The 24,808-nt window shown below is 41.0% G+C and overlaps 1 protein-coding gene across 1 annotated transcript; it reads right to left on the bottom strand.

Moving 5' to 3' along the window:
- Positions 1-12,026: 12,026 nt before the first annotated feature.
- sost (sclerostin) lies at positions 12,027-16,527 on the bottom strand. Its single transcript, XM_079260981.1, has 2 exons — positions 16,156-16,527; positions 12,027-13,806 (listed from the first exon to the last, which is right to left on the bottom strand). The coding sequence occupies exons 1-2, from the start codon at positions 16,397-16,399 to the stop codon at positions 13,397-13,399; spliced, it is 654 nt and encodes a 217-aa protein (XP_079117107.1). The 5' UTR covers positions 16,400-16,527; the 3' UTR covers positions 12,027-13,396.
- Between the last annotated feature and the right edge of the window lie 8,281 nt (positions 16,528-24,808).

Raw genomic sequence — 24,808 nt, 5'->3', positions numbered from 1 at the left:
GTCAAATCTCAAGACTGGATCTACCCAGTCCTGCTCTAAATGAATGATTTTGGTGTTTGATTGACCGGAATTACCTGATCTGAACTTTATTTAGCAATGGATGTTCTGTAGCCAACCTACTGCCTTCATCGCAGGAAGACCCAGATGGGGGGAAGCAGAACTGGTTGTAGATGCTGCAGTGGTTGTCCAGCAGCTGGAAGGTTGGACATGCAACACCATGTCCAGCCACACTTCTGTCCAAGCATTTCTTTGTTTCTTGTACTTGATTGAAACAGCATAAAGTAGAACTCTTGTGTGAAGACTGAGAGCCAATATTGGTCTGTTTTTCCCTGTATTGAAACATGAGTAATAAAGCCATCTGACCTTCGGATTAAACCAACTTTTGCCTTCTGATGATGTCACAGTTTGCTTTTCAGAACCACTTTTTTTTGTTTTAAGGTTCATAACCAACACTATTTTGCATACAAATGCAACATTCATTCATTTTCTTAGTCCGATTAAGGGTCGCAGTGAAGCTGGAGCCTATCCCAGCAACCACTGGGCGAGAGGTCGGGTCCACCCTGGACAGGTCACCAGTCCATCACAGGCTAATTCAACATGCAGCTAATTCAAAATTAGGCTCAGGAACCAGCACTGTGTGGATGTAGCATAAATGATCTTCCTTTTGGCCTATAATGTGCAAACTACCCAGATAGCAGACATGTTTAGACCAAATCTGGGTTACTTTGGGCACTTATGGCCAGACATTGTTCACAGCAAGCACTTTGTGGTCCTAATACAGAAAGTCTTGCTTATGGCAGCTTCCTTGTAGGCCACATGTGGCAATGTCAGCGCTGTAAGTCAGGGCCAGATCAGGGTGGAACGAAAGTGCACATTTTGGTGAAATGGGTCTAACATCTTTCGTTGTCTGTGTGGGGTGTGTAAGACAGACGCCATCTCAAAGATGGAAGGACCATGAAGAGACCATTAGCTCATTTGGTGAGTAACATCATTTCCTGCTACACTTTTTTTTAAAGTATAATGGAGAGGTCTTTAATTAAACCACAGCATCGTGGAGGCTGTGTGGGATTAACTTGACAGGGAACAGAATAAAAAGGCAGCCAACATGCAAAGAAGAGCTCTGGAAAGTCCTTCAAGAGGCCTAACTGAAGAGTATGACAATAAAGGTTGTTCAGACTGAGCTGCAGAATAAAGGCAGTTATCCTGAATAACTGTTTCACGTTTTTACAATAAATATCAAGCTATAACAGGATGGGAGGCTTCTCGTTTATTTGGATGACAGCTCTACGGTTTGGTACAATATTTTCCACTAGTCAGCATATAAAAATGTGAAAAAGCTAAAGAGGTAGTGACAAATTTGAAAACATGCAGTAGGAACATCCAGCAAGCGTCGGGATCATTTTGGTTCTGTCACTTTGACACCATTTCCTTCAATTATCTTTACATAACTTATTGAAAACAAGCTTTATCTCAACAGTGCAGTAAGCAGCTACATATAAATATGGGCTTACACAAATTTCCCTGTAACTTTTCAAATGTGGGAATACTGAGCAGCCAGTGAACTGACATGTGCAAATACACTTAAATTGAGAAAGACATTAAATAGATCCCGTTTGCACCATTTGGTGATGACATGGCTGATGATAGAAACCCCTGAAAGCCTGAGAAATAAACTCACAAGGTTTAAAGATGACGAGAATCTGCAATTACTTTGAAGCCTCCACCCTAGGAGAGATTGTTGGACTGGGTTTGTCAGGACTGGGGTCACTGTCTTTGGAAAATGACCAGTGACAGCGAGGCTGTGAGCTAAGTCAACTCATTTCATATGAATTTAAGTAAATTGATTAAACATGTGGATGTCAAACTGCAGAAAGGGAATTTATTGTGTCTGTTAAAACTATTTGAACTAACTTTGTGTAGTTTTCTTAATTCTGCCTTTTATTCAGAAACATTTTTCTACATATTTGTTGCAAAAGAAAATTTTTTATTTATTTAATCAGAATAATTTAGACAATTGAACGTAAACTTTATCTAAGAACAATTAATCATTGTGGTGTTGCTGCTCATGCTCTCTGCATCTTGTTGACATTTCCCTCGCATCCTTACAGTTCATAACCCCAAATAAATGACTCTTAATCTCTACAATTTAACTTATAATAAGTACAGTTGCAGGTATTTTGAGTCTGGAAAGACAAATGACCACAATAATTGAGAAACTGAACCTGTAGCTAAACAATTAGCTTGTTCCTGTTAGCTAACATCGGCATTAGTACTGACATATTAGTAAAAACTGGGCCGATGTGGTCAAAATGTCCAAATTCATATTTAACCCTCATTTCAACAGCCCAAAAACTGAGTTACGCCATCCACGTGTCACCATTAAAGAACTGAGGAGAACAAGGTTTTGCCAAATGCTAGCATGTGAACGTACTATGGTTGAAACCTCTGTTGTGTTTCCTTATTATCTTTTTTGCTGTTTGTTTTCTTCAAGAAGAGTATAATTACAGTTAAAAAGGCCTTTACATCCTTGTTGTCGACACATCACCTGACCAGAATAGTTTTGGGTTTTTTTCTTGTTTGGCGTCTCTGTAATGGACTGGCGCCCTGACCAGGATGTACCCCAAAAAAGTGGAACAAACTGCCAATGAAGATTAAACCCTCACCAAATGTAGATTATCTTAAATCCAGATTGAAAACATTTCTCTTTCTTGTGTGCCTATGCATGAAATCTGCACAGCAACTTTAAATTAATTCTGCTTTTAATCATTTTAACATCATTTAGGATTTTATTGTGATTTTGCTTTGTGTTGTCTTTTATGTTTTTTTTTTTTGTTGTTTTGTTTCGTTTTTTTACACCATCTGTAATGTTTTTAATATGTCATGGAAAGCACTTTGAATTGTCTTGTACATGACAGAGGCTATACAAATAAACTTGCCTTGCCTTCCCTGCTGATTACTGGGATAGGCACCAGTTTCCCCACAACCCTTAAATGGACCTCGCGGTATAGTATAGCTGAAACTGATGTGTGACAACTATTTTGTGATTGGCCAGACACTGGAAGGAGTTGTGGTTAATGGGAAGAACTGGGAGCATAAAAGTAATGTTTCTACCTTTTGAAAAGGATAAGAAAGATTGAATGGATGGCCTGGTGTGATGAGGAAGTGATGAGGAAGCATGTAAATCTAAAGCATATAAAGACATGGATATCTCCCTGCTTAAGTATGGTGTCCAGTGGTGTCATTATTTTCAGATGCATTCCCTGCTGCATTTTACTTGTTGCCCTTCTCCAACACGAATGCTGCAGAAAATGGCAATTTCTGCCAAATTTGCACCAAAGGTAGGTAGCATGTTTCCCTCTCAGTTCCACTGAAACCAAAAGCTGTGCTGTTCTGCGACTTCATAGCTGTTCCATGCAATTCTAGGTTGCATGGAACCTGGTTACACCAGGTGTGCCGCGGTACGTTTCTGAACCGTGCCAGAAGCACCATTGCTCTCCACTTCGCTAAAAGAAAGCAGCTGTTCTAATTTAGCAGCGTTGAACCCATGTAGATCCAGAGCAGGTCAGGCAGGAAGTCAGTCAATGTGGATCAAAGTGGATGTGGTCGAGTTTGCAAGTAAAAGACTTAATGCCCAGACTTTGGATTGCATTTTACTCTGAATCATCAACATGTCCTCATTACTGGCGGCACCAGAACCAAGCTATCAGGGGAGAGGGGGTCTTACTTGATACTTCATGGACAGTGAGGCATTTATTGTGTAGGTGGAGAGTTGCGACATTTTGTATTTGTGGCGATATGTGGTGGGGGATAAGGTGGGAGTTACACCCAAGGAAATAAACCTCACCGGTTCACAAAAGCAGTGACAAGTTCCACTTGAAATGATTTTATTTAAAAGGAAATAAAATAAAACCAACTAAAATAGAGACAGTTTGGCTTGCTGGTGATGAACAGGCTAAAACAAGAGTAAAAATAAAAGGTGATCCCACCAGCAGATCACTCCAGTCACTGCATACACACAACAACCATAAGGAGGCCGCCACCACCAAGATGTCCTGTCCACCACCAGCTAAAAACACAGATAAGAGAAAGTCAATAAAAATGATTCAATTAAAAATAAAATTAAAATCAGTGCGAAACCAGACAACTCTGGAACATCCAACTTAAAAGACTGTTTGTAGCCTGGGCAGCAGAATGAACAGTCTATAAAAGCATCACGCGGACATGTAGCTTGAGGACACGGGAGTCGTCACGGAGCAGCAGTGCGTCTGGGCCAATTTCCAGTGATGCCCAAGCAGGCATCCGCCTAGGTCCGCTGTGTCGACCAGCAGCGTCCCACCTAGGTAAAGCCTCCTTCACCACTTCTTGTTGTCACACCTCACATTCCAAAAAAATAAAAGCAGGCACGTGAGACACGGGTTGGACTTACCAAATAGCTTGTTTTCAGGTTTACTGTTCACTTTAAAACCTACAAAAAGTGTTGCGGCATGACAATCGAGTGTACAAGACAGAGTAAAAGAAAAAGCGCTCCTGGTGGAATATGGTGGGGAGCCGCTTCCAATGCTTCCATGTCCAGTGGAGTCTCTGGGGTCTCCAGTGGGGTGTAACGTCTACACACCAGTCTTATGTTCCTGTTAATGCTAAATTCTGCGTCTACTGGGAGAGTTGTATTAACCAGTGTAAACATTGTATTGCAGAGGCTGGAAGGGAGAAGCGGACAGATTCCACTCTAAAATATTTAGAGTCCAAACTGCGGCTTGGGGATATTCACGACTTTTTCTTTTTTTTTTAATGAGTTTTTCTTTCATGTTTGGGGTTTTTTCTACAAGACATTACTTCATTACACACACTGCTAAAATGCTTGCAACTTAATCATATTGTTAGATTTATTATTTCCTGTCAGAAATGCCTAAAATGGTCTGATTTTACTGTTTAAAATACGTGTGAGCTAGATTTAAATGAGTAGAAATACAAATAAGCAGAAATGCAAAGATGGAGGAGTCTCTATCATGCAGCCATTACAACTGGCAGAATGAAACAGAACAGTTGCTTCACTATATTTATGCTTTTTAGATTAAGATTTGTGGTTCCACCGCTACACAGCGGAACAGTTTACAGCGAGCCGAATGTACAGAGGCATTTTAATTGCTTGTGTGTGGGGGAATTGACCCTGATTATGTCAACTCTCTGTTAGTCTTTAAACCCACTGGCCTCAAGCAATTACCAAATGACAGATTGTGTAAACTTTTTGATAGGACACGTGTTAGACTGACCTTTACATGCTTCCTCAGTCTCATACTAAACAACGCTCATGTACCTTACAATGTGCAGCCGTAACTACTGACATATGGAGACATTCAGAGGTCAACTTTTGTGGGTTTTTTTATTACAGATATCATCCAAAATGTGCTCAAGTTGGTCCTGACTTTTGTAATACTCCATACAAGAAATAGTTTATTAAAATATTGTGCTAAGTTAATATTTTATTTTGTATTTTCCTTCGAGCTAAACAGCCCATAAGGTGATGATTAGTAAGGAAATCCAGTCTGCCTCCAGAACCTCAGGGCTCACTGTGGTTGTTTAGAAGTGTTTGTTGACAGCCCTGTTTCCTATCCTCTGCACCTCCTGTTGTCCTGAGCACATTTGGTTGGCTCGCTTCTCTACATGCCTGGTCTCGGATGAGAAGCCGATGCTTACATGGCTCACTGGAAACCTCTGACCCGTATGTTGCTTCTGTCCATCTCTGGAAAAGCATTACCAGCTATTTTGACTTTCAGCTCATGCAGAGATTGTCTGTTTCATCACAGTTTCTCTGGATTCAGAGCAGAAAATTAAAACGCAGTCTGGATCTTTAGTTCTCCACGCTCTGGTAGAAACGACATTTTCAGCTTACAGGAAACACTATCCGCTTTCTAAATCCTGCGTAGCTGAAGGAACATAAAATGAGCTGAGCTTTCTATGTTTCTCATTCCTTTAGGCAGACAGTAATCTCTTCTGGTTTCCATTTGTTTTAAGCTATCAGTGCTCATGACCTGATAAAGGAGTGGTTGGTTGAGCACAAACATCCGTCTCCGAATACATCCGTCATCCTCCATATGTGTTCAAAAGCAGCAATAATATCCGCTGCTGGAAGAATTCAACTGGAAAAAAAAAAACCTTTGGGACGTGGGAGCATTTTAGCTAAAAGTACCTCTTGTTTAAAGCCTGAATATCATGTGTTCTGTATATATATTTCATATAATATATTTCATATAAATATATTTCATCTCAGGCATCTTTGGTAGCCGGAGACACTGGATTGCTGAGGCAGCTGACCAGAAACCAAACACTTTGAAGACTTTATACGGGTTAGTTGCTGGCATGTGAGAGGCCATTCTTCACATGCTATGGATGTCACCTCAAGAAAAGTTCCACTGTTGCTGTTTGCAATTAAAAGAGACTCGCTTGCTTATGTAAGACAGATTCCACTGGCAAAAACAAGCATCTCTTTATTTGCAGATGATATACAATCCATTTCATTTGACTGTCTCTTGTGCATTTGGCAGAACATCAGTTAAGTCTGTGTTGACAGTGCCTGAGCCACTCAAACATCTGCCTTCTCGACAAGTCTGACTGCGTGATAAACAAGAAGCCTGCACCGCACAAAAGCTGAAATTAGATATTTTCCCCGTCTCATTGTGCGAGTTTAAAGGAGGAAACCTAAACACGTGTTTGGGGAAAGGATGTCAACGTTTGCTGCATGTAAAGTCGAAGTGAAGACGTGGCTGATCACACACTGCAGCGAATGCAGGATGGAGTTTTGTTGGGAAACTGTGATTATCTTTGCAAATTGTTAGTTGAAAGATAAGCTTAGTCTGCACTAAGAGATGCAGGCCTGTTTGACTGGATAGCAGCATCATTTTGATCCTCTCATTTCTTCACCCACATTCGGATGGAGGAAGTCAGAAATTATTTACTCTGTCAGATCTATAAATATGCCTCCTTGAGGCCATGACTCCGTTTGCAAACTCCAGCCGTTGTGTGTCGAGTCCTGTTTCTTTCACTCGCAACGGGGGAGGGACCCCGTGGGACTTCTGCACCTGGTATTCACAACTCCATTGATGATGCATCATGGCCTAAACGAAGTGTCGCGGACTTGTAACGTTTGTTGGGGAGTACATCAAGCCTGACTTCACCGTTCCCCATCTCTGCAAGGGTCACCTGCAGGTTGTGGAACATGCACACATTTAACACATGGCAGATGCTTTGTCAGCATCGATACATTTATGCACCGTTCACGTAGAGCTCTTAAGGGTGTGTTATTGAATTTCTTGGGAAACCTGTGGCGGCTTGTTGCTTAACTAAACGCAAAGCATTTCTGTTCTCCTGGAAAACAGGACTTGAAAATGACATAATAACTCTGCAATATGGACGATGCAGTGAAACGTGAGGTCCACCTTTCTGTGGTGGCAGTAAGACGAAACTCAGTCAGTCGCACTGATTTTCTGTTTTGTCTTTTAGTTTTAGTTCACGGGAGTTCTTATTTAGCTGGGTACAGAACGCTTTCTGTGCCTGGACAGAGTAATGCTGAACTTCAATCATTCTGGGAGGATTTGGTTGGACGGTTGCTAACGTTGCTTCAGATACGACAAACATGTACAAGTTTTAAACCCTCGGCCTCACGGTGCAGCGAGCTTAAAGCCCTGAGGAGGGAAAAGCAGAGAAGAAAGATGTTAAATGATGGTTATGTTGAACAAAGATGTGTTCGTGTTGTGACTCAGACATCAAGAGTGAAGATTCTTTGTCCGTGTTTGATTTTATTTAAGCAGTAATGCACAGAAAGGCCGGTGAGCAAAGTGGATTTATGATTTAACACATAAAACCTGGAAACACAAAAGCTGGACAAATTAAACCCATAAGTTTTGTTTCACTTTTCCAAATTTTGTGGATTTCTTTTGTTTTTTTTAATTGATTTGTGATTTTTTTTTTTTAATCAGGTTTTACTCGCTGAAAGTGCAGTTCTGACGTCGGTGTAACTTAAAACTGAAGGAGTAACTTTAATATTTTATAAAAAAAAAAAAAAACTACATTCATCTGGAACTATGCAGGTTTTGCGCTCCAACATTATTCTTCAAATACATAAATGTAAAACAGGAATAGTCCTACTTTTAGGGCTTCCATGTAAGAGTGGTATGCATCTGGAGTTGTTGCACAGAGAGAAATGACAACCGTTTAAATGTGATTTAGGAGTTTAATTCAGATTTATGCACTTTTAATGATCCTGTTCAGTCCAGTTCACTGTAATCCATTTATCATCCCATTTAACCAAAGTCATTTTGATTCACTTTAGCCCAGCTCATGAGAATTCTGCTCATATAAAGGCAATTTATATAAATGTATAAAAAGCATTTAATGGTCTGCAGAGCTAAGCTGTAATTGGTTTAAATTTATTTCCCAAGTTAGTTGTTTTTCATGTTTTCCAGGACATTGTTGTAAAAGAGGTTTTCTGTGTCAGTGGATTATTTTCCAAGTAAAATAAAGATTCCTAGTTATCTGTTCAAAGACATTGGTTAAACGTTCATATTTGCTCCAGATTTCACCAGAATGAGGAGTTTAGATGGAAAAAGACTCACCAGGAAGCATCCTGTCTCTGCAGTAGCTGGAGCTGCTAAATACCGATTTTATTTCTGCATTTCAGGTAAGATTACATGCAGAACTTTTACACCATTTGTACAGCCATCTAACCACATTAAGGTGTTTAAAAGTAGCATCTTGTCATCAGCAAACAGCCTGGATGGTTTCATATCTACACTCTTTATTACACCTTTAATGTGTTGTTTTGTGAGGAGAAACTGTTAAATATCAACATCACTGTTTACTTTTGCGCATTTATGTTGATGCCATAACTGCTAAATAAAAAATAAAGTCGGTGTAAAAAGTTCTTGCACACTAATTTTGAAATATTAAATATTAAATTCAGTTTTATGAAAGAGAATTTGACATGGAAATGCAATAATGGCTTGCTGGGCTGAAATTCCTACATTTTTATTGAGATACATCCTTTCCAACCTGGGCTAAATATAATTATTTAATCGTCTCTAAATTGATGTTAAAAGTAAAAAAAAAAAGTTCACTTTGTAAAGGCAAGATGTCTTAAAAGGTTGCATTTTTAACAACTATATACATATTAAATTTGATTAATTCGCTTTAATGTCAGTATTTGTTGGATATTGTTTCAAATTCTTCTTACAAATATGCATCTGACATTATTGCAACTGTGGTTTTTTTATCATCTTATATGTCCACTGTGTTTTTGCTTGACTCTGTCAGATCAACTCGAGGAGCTGACAGATACAGTAAACAGCAAACTTTTTCCTGAGAATCCTCCCACCTTGTGACAACAATCAGCAGCTGTGCAACATTAAAAACACTGAATCCTTCCAAACAGGAACTGCTCGAAAGAAAGTGTTTTCAGTCGTTATTTCCTCAGCTCATAATGTGAATAAAACATGAAGTTTAACAAGAAGAGTGAAGATAAACTTGTTTACCATGCAGGGACATGCTAGTAAGAGAGCAGCAATGGCAAATCAAAGCTGACTGCAAGGGCTTTTTAAGCCTTTCATGCATAGTGGTCACACCTTTTAACAAGCTTTTTTCTTGCATATTTATTAATGAGGATGTTGTATTTGATATTTAGAAAAAAAAAAAAAAAAAACAGGGTACGATTTAATAAGTTTTACATTACATTCTTTCTACTCCTTTTCAAACACATAGATCTCTCCTTTGTTGATTTTTTTTGCATCACTTGTGTGACTTCTTCAGTTTGTTTGTTTGTTGCTTTGTATCTATATTTGAGTTATAATCTAAGTACTGTTCAAAATAAAGGAAATCGATCAATCAATATTTGTAAAATGAACCACGTCAGTGAATGCCATTCGCCACATTACCACTCACTGAAGAATAAATAAATATGATATATGTCACCATAAATGCATACATTGTGATTAGTTTGTCTTAGCAATGAATAGGAAAAGCAAATGATACATGATTCAAAATGTATAGAAAAATTACATATATAATTATAATTCTATTGAATATATTTAAAAAAATCAAATAAATTCAAAATATCACTAATAACCAAAAAGTATCACTGCATGTGTCTGTAGAGGTCAAATACTGGAACTAAAATAATGTGGCATTGTTTTTTATTAATGCATTCATGGAAGGGTTTTGGTGATTTAGCAGACTGAAGGTCTTAATGCACCAAGTTTACAAATATTAATCTTCAGAAATGTTCCCTGCTTCCTCATCACCCAATTCAGCATCAAATCTGCAAAAGAAAATCTAAACAAGATTGAATGTTTTTAATAAAGCAAAGAAAAAGGTAAAAATAGTACTTTATGGGCAAAAGAAAGATTACATTTAGAGAGGAAAAGTTGTGATGTTTATTTAGTATTGAATTTTAGCACAGAGATGGACTGGTAAAGAAATGTTTTTTTTTTTTTTTTAAATCCCCTATATGATAAAAGACAGACAATACATTTTTACAAGTGACAAATTTGCTAAATTGATTAAACTGAATTTTATCGTTTACAAGCTTTTTTTTATTCTTTTTTTTTATTAAAGCAACATTAAATAACTTTTTGACCTTCAAACTCCGAGCTTCTGGTTAATTTAGTTAACCCCCTTGACATAATTAAACATGTTCCTGAAGCCATTGTTGCAGCCTGAGGCTGAAAATAAGCCCAGTTTATACTTTCTTTTGTTCATCCCAGACCATCACATAGCAGCTGGATTTTGCTTTATGGCACCCACGTCAACAAGTGGATACCAGCATACTGGCTGTTTTTAATGTGCATCATGGCTGATTCAGTAAGAAAACTGAAGAGGACATTATTGGAGCAATAGAGGAAAATAAGTCAATACTAAACTTTTACTCTGTGGAGAGAGCTCAGAGAAGAGACAGGGTGCAAGATGGATGCCAGATTTGCTTTGGTCAGAGCAGCACCAAAGAGTGAAAACGCGCTAAAGTTGTGTTGTGTTGCTTCAAAACCCCTCTCCTTCTGTTATACTGAACTGCAAACTGCAGAAATACAGTAACACAGGCTGAATTAATCATCTTTAGATGGTAATTCAGATCATCGCTAACTAGGGATGCACCAATACCAGTATCGGTATCGGCTCAATACCAAGCGTGTGTACTCGTACTTGGTATTAACAAAAGTGTACAGATACCACAACCGATACCACACTAGTCAAGCTAGCGCAAATGTTTGATGACATGCTTCGGACATGTTTTAAAAGAAATAAATGCCTTGAATGTTAAAATGTACCATTTTTTGTTCCACTAAAAGCCAGATCTTTGTTTCAAAACCACACGTTTATAGTTGTATTTAGGTAAAATGTGTCAAATCAAAATTAAACAGGTTGAAATTGTTAGATCTGTAATGTTATTATATTTGTATTGGTGAGGTAACTTCAGAAAGGATGGGTCATTTATTACAACCTTATGAAATCTTACACAGTTATAACAGCAATAATAACCATAGTCACAATAATGTTCACATAAACAGATTTGGTATCGGCAGATATCGATATCGGCAGATATTCAAATTTCAGATATCGGATTGGAACTCCCGAAAAGTGGACCGGTGCATTATCACTAATTTACTAAACCACAGCTGCAGGTTGCCAAACCTTGGTATGACAACTCCAATAAGCTTGTTATTTATCTTTAACCTAAGCATAAATGTAAAGGGACAAGTTACGAGTACGACCTTCATATGCAAAAAGACGGCAAACAAAGCAGTTCTTTCAAATATATCTGCCTTTACTTTATTCATGTACTGTACAGTTTTTCACTTCCAGTCTCTATCGCACTATATGACATTAACTGCTATCATTTACTACAAAAGGTTGCATAAATAATTTAAATGTGGAAGTAAAAAATAAATATGCAGTTCATTCATTATAACAGTCCTTCTTTGCGTCTGTAGAAAGCATCTCAGCCCCCCCACCCCTCGCTTTAGCACCCCCCCCGTCATGCGGAGGACCCCACAGGTATGATATGTACAATCACGCGATCATGCAGCTCTTTGTTCGAATGTCCAACCCTTTCCAGTTGCCGTTTCAAACACGCAGTTGGGGCGAAAAGAAGCAAATATTTGCCTGAACGGTTGAGACAACCGGAATCAGGAAGCAGAAAAACGAGGACGTGCTGACAATATGTGGAACCATCGGGAATATTCTGCGTTAAGTTCAGTCCAGTTGGATTCGTCCGCTGGGAGGAGGTTGTGATGTCTGCCAGGCTGGATATCGACTCTTCCTCTTCCTCACTGGATATTAAGCAACCAATACAATGATAAAACTAAATTATTGTTTCCGTTTGCTTATTTCAAGTCCTAACTTTCCTGTCTGAGCTATTTACAGGGATTGGGGCCAAGCGGAGTGGAGGAGTCCTGAGCGCTGCAGGCTAACACAACGGACGGATTTTGGCTGTGGACGGTTTGATAGCGAGTCCGTTTTCAGCGTGGGTGTGTTGGAGAGCGTTCTGCCCCCTTGGTGACAACACAAGCACACACTTTCTGATGCCTCCTACGCAACATCTGCACTTTTTTTCTGTGATTCCAGCAAACAGGAATTGGCCATGTCAAGAGGAAATTGCTTTTTCATGACTAAAATCCTAACACAGGAACGGGATCATTAAGCGGAGTCCGAGGAATGCCCAGTGCCTCCGTGGTGTTAATGCTGATAAAACTACCCTCTCTCCTTCCCCCCCCACTAATCCCTGTCTCTTCTGACTGTACTCGGTTAAAGGAGAAGCACTACTGTAACTGACAGGTCTGGTTGGTGAAGGGTTTGTCCGCTTCAATCTCACAAAGCTGCCTGACGAGGGCCTCACAAAACCTGTTGGCATCGGAGACCCCAGAGCTGCCGTAGGCGCCCCCCCTCCCCACACACAACCTTAAGAAGGATTACAACCACTCTGGGGCTGAGACACACCTTCTCGGCTTTAAACAGAGCGGTGGTGAGGTGCAGTCCTGCATCTGCTGGAACAGATGGGAGTTGATGCTTCAGGGAGAACTTCTTACGATACTTGCAGATTTCAGTTCGGATGGAAGACGCACCCAAGTGCAGGGAGGTTCTGATCTGACTTCAGATTATCCCACGCCTCCAAACCAGTCAGTTCTGTGGCGAGCCCAGACTCACTTTGTCATGCAAATAAGCAAAAATTCACAAATACGCTCATAAAATGATAGACTGATGACTTGAACTCAGCCGCACAGTTAGCTTATGGATTCATTCTCTTGGAATCGTCTCTCGTATGGCCCTCCCCGTGCAGACGAGATACGCTTGTTGCTCTATGAGTAAATGAGTATGAGCAAGCTTTGGTCTTTCTTTGGATGCTTTGTGGGAAGCATCAGTACGAGTTGCCCGTCAGCGGCGTGTTGTTCTTGCTCCGATCTTGGGACAAGCGACTGTGCTTCTTGTTGCGTTGTGTCTTCGGCACCTCTTTGGCCACGGATTGGTTGTGGTGGGGTCTGAAGCGCTTGCACTTGCAAGAGGTGACCACACGGATTTTGTAAGTCCGAGTGTTGCCGTTTGGACACTGCAGCTGGACCCTCCGCGTCCGGTAGTGCGCCGGGATGCAGCGGTAGTCCGTGGCGTTGTTCCTCCACCACTTGCCGCGGACGATGGAGTTGGGCATGAGGTGCGCGGGGAGGCACTGCCCCGAGCAGACCAGCTCCCTGACAGGCTTGGCACTGCGGCAGGATCCGTCGGTGATGTAACGGGTGGAACGGAGCTCCCTGCAGCTCAGCTCGGAGGCACCTGGGTCGAACGGCAACACATGACAGTTAACACACATGGAACTGACCCAAAATACACACACAGTGAGCAATGACCTGCTTCACTTTGTTTATACTGAAATAAACAGCAAAAAAGATCCCCAAAACAAATCTAAAGTAGAAGCAGTTTCACTCATTTTAAAACACACTGAAGTGCACTCATAAATTCAACTAAAGCAATTTGTACGTTTAAAAGAAGATTTAAACCAATAAGATCAGATCTGTTTGTGCACTTGAATCATGGTCCAATCATTAGCAGACAACAGCCAAAGAAATCCAGCTGGCAGCAATAAGCTGATAGCAAATCCAGACCGAAGGGCCATTAGAGAGCTCAATCAAACCAAATGGAGGCTCAGGCTGCACGGAGAAGCTGGCATTTTGTGTTGGCCTTCACAAAACGCATGTGGTGATGGAGGAGTAAATAGCTGTATAGTTGTTTTAGGGCAACTCTGCAACTGCACAACTTTAAAAAAACAAAAAGAGCTGGACATCAGCCAGGCTGATTGAAGACAACACACTCGGCTTGTGATCCCATATTTCAGCGCAGCTTTTTACCAGCCGTGTGCATGACTTATTGTCCCGTGTTTTTTCTTCTCTTTTTACAAGTCGAGTGTAAAAAGGAGCAGAAAAACTGCCGGTTAAGAAATGATACACTCAGAGAGGGATCTGTTTTCCTCTGTGGCTTTTCTTTAGAACAATAGATTTATGTGAGGTGACTTCTTTCTTTTTCTCACTGCGAGAACCTGATCTAGTGTTATTCTTTGGATGGCGTTAAAGGGAGCACGGTAGTGTACGATCCCTTTGGCGTACAAATACCCAAAACTGTCTGCTGTCCTTGTTCATCTGTGTGTTTAATCCAGTCTATCTCTATTCTTTCTAATTAGGATAGCCTTAAAAAAAAAACATAGAAAAGGGAAAAAGGATCCTACAGTCACTCGCTGTGCAGTTGCGCGAGTTGTCCTTTTCTTTCAGCCATGACAGACGAGCCTGTAGAGGGAGTTGGAGGAGAGCCAGCCAGTGGTCAAAACCTCTGCCTGGCTCCCCCAGGGACCACGAGAAGCCATCCAAGGATCAAACCCAAGAGATGGATGGTGAAAATAATCCAGGAGACTCTCCCTCAGTAAAGCCTGGGACATATGCTGCATGTTCTCGATGAAAACAGGCATCCCTCATCTAGAGCCTAATAAAGCATCAGATTAATATAAAAAGAGGTTTCAACTGGATTTGTTTCTTTGCATGTGATTTTTCATCCCAGCTCACGCAGTCGTTACATCCTCAAAGGCAGGAATCGCTCGCTCTAACTGACCTTAAGTTGCTAATTCCCCTGTCAGCTGTTCCTCTAATCTAATCAATCCTCTCCTCTGATCTCTAAATCAAGACGCCATGATTAAGCAAAAACTTTTCCACCACCCATCTTCAATCCAAGCGTGAGATTATCCTGCGAAGCACGGCTCAATCCCAGCATACGGCCTACACCGGCCACAGGTGGGAATCATTCTCAAAGGCAGAGTTGCATTTAGAAAGCAATTTCTATAAAACCCCCCAAAGAGCAAACTGTGGAGCTTTTCTATCTGGAAGACATGTTGTTGCAATCAAATGGTCATGGCGTAAGTGGAGCTTGACTAATAGTATAAAGAGAGGAGGAAACAACCTAGAAGACAACGTGAAAAAAGCCTCTAAGTCTCTCTGAATGCTCGGCTTCAAGCTTGTGCAGGAGGGGAGAAACCACAAGAATGTGCATCTGAGCCGCTCTCATCACCCTCATCTTTGGGTTTAACAAGAAAACACACTTCCCACACACACACACACACACACACACACACACACACACCGCAGAGCTGCTGCTAATCAGGGAGTCGGTGTGAAAATGAGGCAGAATGTGAAGGTTTATGCGCTGAGGATAAATCTGGCTCAGCTACTTTCCACAGCCAGTCATGCCTCCATTTCTGCACTGTTTATTTATGCATTTAGAGTAAAACTCGGGACAGAAAGACAGACAAGCTGTTTATTTCAGGGCTTTGGGGAGAAAAATGAGAAGTTTTTCTAACATTTAAACCACAAATCAAGTTCTATAATGATAAAGAAAACATAGTCTGCAAGGGAAACATAAATCCTGAACTCAAATATAAATGTTTTCTTTATACAAATTTAAATCAATGTTACATCATTTCAAGTTGGAATGATTAATAAATCTATCCTCACTTTTACGCACCAAAAAAAATGACAAATTGTGTTATTTTATATGTGCTTTCAGGTGCATTATTAACTAGTATTCATGCATTTTTCTAACTGTAAAATGTCACTTTTAAAAAGACAAAGAGGATAAACTTACTGTAAGAGACGGTGTTCGCCGTCCTGCCGCCGTTCTTCGCCCTGTTGTTCAGAGTGTTGTTGTTGTTGTTGTTTGACGTCTGCACATTCTCCTCGTGAGGCGTCCTACTGCTCTCTGTGTACTCCGGTAAAACCTCCGTAGCATCGTTTCTGAGCACCTCCCATGCCTTGCCGGCCGCGCAGCATCCCTGCAGCAGCAGCAGGAGCGCCGAGCTGGAGACGAGGAGGGCCACACACACCTGCATGCTGTCCGCGCACACTCAAGGCACAACACACGCCTGCTTGGTTCTGGTTTTATATGTTGATTTACAAAAAGTAAAGAGGAGGGGGGAAAAAAAGATTTGGAGGTGGAGGAGATGCCCGTCCGTTCACGTTGGTCACTTCCACTCCCAGCGCGAGAGGCGCGCGCCTATTTAAGGCAAGTTTGTCGTCAGGGCTGACAATTAAGCGCTTCCACGCAGGGGGAGGGGTTCAACCTGAGGGTTCATTCAGAAAGGAGGAGAGGAGGAAAGGAGAGGAGGTCTGAATGAGTGCGCAAAAAGGGAAAAAGGAGCGGTGGAGGGTAAAAATAGAGAAGTGTGTGTGTGTGTGTGGGGGGGGGGGGGGGGGGGGGGAGGGAGGAGGAAAGATAAAGAACAAGTGGACGAATTGGAGAATATGACAGAGAAAAGTGAAGATTCAGAAGCAGCTGACATAATTGTCTGTGTTGCTGTTGGAATCAACAACACACACACACACACACACACACACACACACACACACACACACACACACACTCCGCCTCAGCCGAATGATTTCTGCTGCATGACATGCCTCAAAAAGCATTTTTGTGTTGGTTTGTTTTGGACTCCTAAGCTGTTCCACTGCTGTTCCCAGCCTGAGAAAACAGGCTGATCGTTCATCTCCTGCATTGATTTCCCATCATCACATCTGTCAGCAGAAGCATGAAACCTAACGAGATGCTCGGTCCTACAAGTCTCATCAGGACCTGCTTGTTTTAACAAAGTCATCATCAGCTCCTTCCCCCTGCGAAAAGACACAACACAGCGCCATGTGTTGTTTATAATATCTGATTTTTTACTAATGTTTTTCATGAGGATCCAATATTGGATGTCCGCATATCTGGTTTGAATGTGGACTGCGAGTTCCTGGCATCCCTCATGCCTCTGTGGTTTGACGAGCGCTGACAGATGGAGGCTCTCTCATTCAAACACTGCCCTCTTGAGGGGAGACGCCAAGATTAGAGTTCATCAGCATCAGCCTGGCTCTTCTCTCGTGTCCGCATCTGTTGCTATGGACACGCAGTCGTCAGACAAATCTTGATATAATTACTACATCCTGAGATGCATTTATAATTGCTCTTTGTGCCATATTCAGCTCAACAGAAAGGTTTGTGAACAACAGGTCAGCAGTCACTGCTTCAGCTGGTTGAGTATTAATTCCATTTAAATGATTTTTTTCTGATTTATTTTTTTAAAAATGAGTCCCAAACGAAGTGTTTTCTTAAGCTGCGGCGCTAACAGGACATTTCATCACATGGGAATGTCTCCTTGGAGAGTGTCAAGTCTAATAGTCTTTCTTAAAGCACAGTAAAATTAATCCACGTGGTTCAACTTTAGAGCTTAAGCTCGGTTGTAGAGTTAAAACAACCTTGTTATATTATCCATTCAGAACTCTTTTGATCTTGTCAAACAAACATACAAATCCAAACTTTAAATTGGACGAGATTAAAAGCCTTCACAGTAAGTGGACTAATGTTTCTCGCTGTTTTATGCGGTTTTGTACACGGATCAGTTCAAAGCTAACCTGCGGGTCTGCGTGACTGTGATTCAGGCAGTGATTCTGTAGGCGAACGGCTCCGACTTCCACCAGGAGGAAGAGCTGACTTCATTATTTAGAAAAGAAACACCCATGAGAAAGAAAAAGTTAAGAGTAGCTTAAAGTAATGGAGATGTTTTTCCCCTTTTTCCAAAAACTGTAACTTTATTTAGCGACTTTCCATCTTGTATCGATTTTATCATCAAAACAAAAAAAAAAAAAAAAGAGAGACTTTAGGAGGTTTCAACTGAAACAATGAACAACATGTTTGTTTGTATTTTAAACCAAACAAAATAACTTTCAACACAACAATTTTCAGCTTTCTTCTCATCTAAAACAAGACATTTCCATTTGTTAGCCTTGCCTGTGTGTGTGTGTGTGTGTGTGTGTGTGTGTGTGTGTGTGTGTGTGTTGGCAACAGCAAGTGACAGATTTGTCTTCACATCTACAAATTCCTAAAAACTGTACAGCTGGTGTTGCCTGAAGCCAAATTTTGCGATGTCGTAAGATGCTCTTTAACTTCTCCTGTTGTTCCCCGAGCCTGAAGTGAGACAGGAGAAATAATCCTGACCTTCATGTGCTGGAGGCACGTCGTGTGTGGAAACTGTGTCAGCACCAAAGAAACACCAAAGTTGATTAACACCTTTGTTGTGGTGGACATAATTCCTTCATTTAATCCGTATCGTATGAAGAACATAAAACACACGTAAGAAAATACGGCTCGAGGGCGGGAAGAAAACCTGTCTGTCGTCAGATTAGAGCAAAACGATCCACAAGTATCAATAAAAATCAACAATGTCTGCTAATTTTGAGTTTATGTTACATTTCACCAGATTCTAGCTAAAAATATTGTAGGTTTGACTTTTTTCCTGCAGATATTTTGACAATTCAGAGACACTATATGTATATAGAATGATGTGTCCAGTAGTTTTGCGTGTCTCTCCACCGTCGTCTTTCCATTGAGCCACAGTGAAGAACACCAAATCTACTTGGTTAGGTTTAGGAAGAAAAAAATACAATTGCCAGCAGAATTATTCGACCCCAATGCATTGGGTTTCTCACATGATCAGAATATGGACCTAATTCTGCTGCTGAGAACTTCTTTGAAGTGATGAAGAAAAAAAGACTTTTTCCACATTAGTAGAGCTGTTTGCTGATGGTAACCATGGCAACCAAGACGATATGAGGGAAGTTTGTGGTTGCACCACAAAAACTTTCTTCACCTCTGCAGATTATGTGTTACTGAGACCAAAGCAATACATAAATAATATCAGTTTGCAGAGGTGTAATTAAAACCATTATTCAGCCAGTGGTTACAATTGTTCATCACATCACCGCAACTTTAATGCAACTTCGCCCAATCTGAGGGTTCTGCTGCGATGCAGAATTTTTCTACATTGTCAACTTTATATCTATGCTTTTTATTGATAAAACACAGATGTGTATGAGAAAAGCCTGCTGTGGAAGGGCGTATTGATGCTCTGGAGTCGATACTTTGACATCTGGCATCCAAAATGTCAAATATGAGCCTTTTTTTTTTATTCTAAGACACCACAGCGTCAACACAAAAAGCACATTTTATTTGACTTCTGAGAGTTTTAGTCTTACATGAAAACCCAACGACAGTGTCTTCTCATCAGGTGATGTCGTGATGATGCTTCTAGTGATGATGCATTTTTCATTTTTTCCTGGTTTTATGCAGGTTGTTAAGAAACATTCATTATATTACCGTTTGTGTAATTCTTGTCATTTTAAAAAATGTAAATAGTTTTATTATCATTTGCAGCGGAACTATTCCATCATTTTGTCTTTTTTTAAAATTAATTATTAACATATTTTACTACAATTTGTCAGAAAGACCCATAATTCAAAACTGTCATTGCAATAAAAATATTAATGCACATTGTACAAACAGTATCAGTATCCATGAAAAATATCAGAAATGACTGGTTTCATGTCAGCGGGAAAAATATTAGCTTCAGACACCATGTCTGGCATCTTCTAAAACTGCCACAGCATCATGCATGACACTTCCCCAGAGGTGTTTAACCGAGCTGGTTGAGTAGCCGTCTCACATCTGCAGCTCCGTAAAAGCAGCTGGACGCAGTTTGACTCCAAGTCCAAGCCTTATTGTTGCAACCAGGTCTGAGTTTTTAACTACTTTCTGAGTTTTGACCATGGAGGTAAGCTGTTTTCTATCATATGCAATATAGTTATAAAAGATAAAAATAAATAAATAATTAATTAAAAAGTTGTTAACTGACAAACATTTCTCTCCAGCAGAGAAAATATGGAAAAATGATGCAGAAAATCACCACAATTAACCAGATCCAGATCTGGTGAAAATGATGTAGTACTCTCCCAGTGTGTTCATTTTTATGAAGAATGTTAGAAAATTATCAATAATAATTGAAATATATATTTCAGGTGTTTGTTTTAAAAGTTAAAAAAAACTTCTTGTCAAGTTTTCACAGAAGCTGCTGCAGAAAATCAAGCAGGTTAGGTTGTAACTAAATAAAAAAAAAAAAAAAGCCATGAAATCTCAGAGGGGCTGGTTTAAACTGGCTTTGTGAGCACCGGTGAAATTTTACCTGACCTTTTTCTAAGCCCCGCCTCTCCATGTAGTACTCCTGTTGCTACACCTGGGAAGTTTGCTACTCCACTTTTCCTCTGCAAAAGACATGGATTCCCCAGTGATTTTGGTGAAAGCTATTCCAAGGAAATCCTTTCAAATCTCTGGAGTAATAGTTCGGCCATTTCTGTCATGGTGGGGTGGAGGTGAGGACCCAAATGCAGACAGGAGACAAGAGGCAGGTAGAATCATGAGACTGTTTATTAAATAAACCAAAGGACAACATAGAGACTGCAAACAATGAACCAGTGAATGAAGCCTGAAACCAGGGAGTATCTCTAGACAGAAAACACAACATGACACAGGTGGATTGAATGAACTAAATGAAACCAGGTGAACTAATGAACAGGAAGAGGAAGTTGAACCAAATGGAAAAAGGAGAAACTACAAAATAAAACAGCAAACCAGAACTAAAGACCAAAGAACAACTCTACAACACGACAACATCAGACAGAAAGAACTGCAGCATTTCCAGACGACTTGGTTTCAATTTTATTGCTTTGTGGTGGTAGCTAGGCATCATAATGCTTTTATTCAATTTTTTGCTTATAAGTAGTTGTGATTATATGCATATATGTGAGTTGCATCGTTTATTTGTTTAAACATAATATGTAACTTTCTGCTCTTAAGCATTTGACATATTTTTGATGGCACACATCCATGCCTGAAGCCGTTGGTACCCAGCAGTGTCTGGAAACCGCACTTCACAACTTTTACTAACGGGTTGCTGCGTCATTTTAAGGCCTAGTTTTGTTTTACGCATCACATGATAGTAAATAGATAAGACACTGGCTGCTTTGGATGTGCACAGATCAGTCAAAGAAAGGCAAGTGGCTGATATGTGAGGAAGAGAAATGACAGAGCAAGAGATAAGATATGAGTAAACATCAGACTGACTTTTATAAACTAGAGGGAGCTCAGAGTACAGGCCAGATGCAAGACAGATGCATAATTAGCTGTTTAAGGGCCTCTGTGATCAAATCTGACCAAGTTCAGTTGTGCTTCTTCAAAACACACCAACAGGTTTGGTTTCGCAGCATAATAACACAAGCTTCACTCAATTTTTAATTTTTATGTCATGGGCTGAGTCTCAATTCAGGTTCTGCACACCTCCAAGTGTCAGACTCCATGGGCTACGAAGTGTTCTAAGTCGTCTGCACACAACTAAGTGTGCTAACTTGCCAATAAAATGAAACGGTCTATCTAGTGTACGAGAATAGCCCACAGTGCTCCAGTCCTCTGTTGCCAAGCAACCATAGATGCAACACCAGCTGTGTTCCATGATACAATTAAAGCTTTTGTTAATCCGGATTACTGTCCATAAAACACAACCAAATTGAAATAAGAAAAGCAAGACAATGGAGCCAGAAATGTGGGAGTTGTAACTCACATAGCTGTGGGTCCAATACATGTTTAGGAGGTGGCCTAAACGATCCCACGTCGGGCTGATAACGTACCCATTCCAGGTATGGTTAATATAATAACGTAAATGAGATCTGCCTATGAAAATTAAATTGTTGTGATGAGTAGACCACAATCCAGCGCCACTGCCATCTGAGCTTGTCCGATCTTGTGTTCATGTGATTAGTAATTATTACGTATGTACTTCCAAGTGATTACCCAGAGTATGGTGATTTAACTAGACCTAATAATAGACGCTCATACTGTGGTATGGAAGCACATGGAATGGCATATATGTATATATGAAATCACACACACTTCCTCTGTTATTTCCTAACCCAGTACAGGCCATCATACTGTGACATAAACCTTTCAGTGCCTGTGCTGGACAGATATTTCAGTAGTGAGGACTCCAGGCTGGATTTCCGCCTCAGCAGGGAGGCCCTGGCAGTACTGCTTGGTCTCCTCCAACAAGAAAGAAGACACGGATGGGGTGCCACAATTCAAACCCTGGTATTTCTTTTTTGGGCTGGCCTCTGGGGCATCATCCAGGGTGGTCTCCAGAGTTTTTGGAATACCCCGTTCCACCGTCCGCCGCATCATCCACAGAGTCACAAAGGAGGTGGTGGCCCTTCGTCATCAGGTCATCCGCCTCCCAACATCCCAAGAAGATCTGGAAGCAGCGTCTCAAGGATTTGCAGGACTGGCAAGACACCAAGCTTTCTAAAAAGCTGCAGGGGCCATGGACCGCTGCCATGTGAGGATCAAGGCACCAAGTGGCACTGATATTTACTGTTACAGAAACCGCAAGCTAATTCCATCCATTATTCTGCAGGCTGTCTGTGACCATCAAGGCCGCTTCATCGACACGAGGGATGGCCATGGTCAGTTCATGACTCCCGGGTGCTGCGGCACAGCCCACTGTATATGTCAGTGTACCCTCCACCAGGGCTCTTCATCGTAGCTGACGGTGAGCACCCTCACCTTCAGCAGTCACTCCCCCTTATCAAACCCTACAAGAGACCGCTCTGAGGTGTGGGACTCCAGCGCTTCAATCACCATCACTTTCGGGATGATGAAGAGCAGGTTTCGTGCAATCTTCCAGCATGCACTGGAAGGACACCATACCTTTGCACCATACGCGAGTTAACTGAACACTGGATGATTGTTTTCCACTAAACTACACACTGATTTGGCATGGACTTCTTCTCTCCTGTAAAAGGTCATTACATCATGTGCCATCCTTCACAACATCTGTCTAGGAGTGGGGGACATTGTGGACTCCGAGGAGGAGCCTGTGGAGGATGAGTCAGAGGATGCGGGGGTGATGGAGTTGGAGGTATACAGTGGTGCAGCCTGGTGGGACCGTCAGCCGAGGTGTCAGCCCTGGAGGAAGTGCCCTTGGATCACCAGTATGTATAGAGGTAAATTAAAGACCAGGTGAACAACCAGTGTTGCACAGACTTAATAATGGTTTCTACTATTTGATAATGTCCCTTCATGAAAATAATGGCATGGCAGCCAATGACTTTGCAAGTCCTGCAAACCCAACCAGTGGATGATATGGTGGACATATTTGGAGACCACCCCAGGAGCAGGATTTCAATTGTGGCATCCCAATCCAGAAGCACTGCCAGGACCTCCCTGCTGGGTTATTGTAAATAGTTCTCTGTGTGCTTTTTTTTTTCCCAGTCTTTATGTAAATAGAACATTCTCAAACATCTTCAACAAAAATTTATTTTTTTGCTGCAATTTTCTCCAGGAGGGAGAAAATCCTGTCCATCGTCGCCCTGCTCTCTGCTGCCCTCCCCTCCTCTGCCTCTTTCTGCAGCCTCGTGTCCTCCAGAATGAGGTCCACCAACTACTCACTGGAGCTCCCCCTCTTCCTTCTGCTGTCTCTGTCAGCTTGGTGATGTTACTCCTCCACCAACTGGCTGTCCGCTGCTGAACCTGACCCTGGTGTGTCGTCATCAATTGAGGCAATTACGGCAGGGGGCTTGGTGGATGGCATCTGTCCCAACACCTCGTCCATGAGGACAAACCAGGGCCAAGTTGCAGCAGTGGGCTTCCCTGACACATCTTCTCCAGTCCCTGGGTACTTGCAGTCCTAAGGGAGACAAACATTACTCATAACAGTCAACAGATGTTTTAGTATTCATGTGTGTCATTATTGGGCAAAAGAGAGAAGGAAAGATATATGATGCATATTGTAAATACTTTATACTTTTTTTTTGTTTGTTTTTTTTAAATTGTCCCATTTTTGTTTGGCCTGCCCAGCAGAAACCTTGTCCTGGACGCCCATTTTCTCCAAGATGGTTCTGATTAACAACAGGGAACAAAAATGACTCAAGCATATCAAGTCATGTTGAATTATCAGGAACGAAACACAAAGAAAAGTGTGAGGTGCTACAAAATTAAGTGCTTGTTATTGGGGGCTAATGCAATTACAAAATGACAGGACTTTCTTGAGTGTTTTCTTTACAGACGTCCAACCCACACTGGCCAAATATTTCGCTCCAGTGAAGAGATCCTCATTTTCTGTCCTCAGCCTGATGAAGGCTGCAGTTCGGTCTTTCGTCCCTGTGTAAAATGAATGGATTTGTGATGTAGCCAGCTGCATTTTATGACTATTTAAAATTAATTTCATTGATTGCTTAATAGACAGTGACATATAATACATCATAAATATGTAATGCCGTTATTGGTATATAGTAGACATGTCATTATATTCATTTATTATGGTTATGATTTTTGTGATTGTTGTATAATGACACCATGGTCTTCTGTTAATTTAGTAATAGAC

This window comes from Telmatherina bonti (genome assembly GCF_933228915.1).
Source record: "Telmatherina bonti genome assembly, chromosome: 21".
Classification (NCBI taxonomy): domain Eukaryota; kingdom Metazoa; phylum Chordata; class Actinopteri; order Atheriniformes; family Telmatherinidae; genus Telmatherina; species Telmatherina bonti.
The sequence above is the reverse complement of the archived record's forward strand: the minus strand, read 5'-3'. Positions and strand labels throughout refer to the sequence as shown.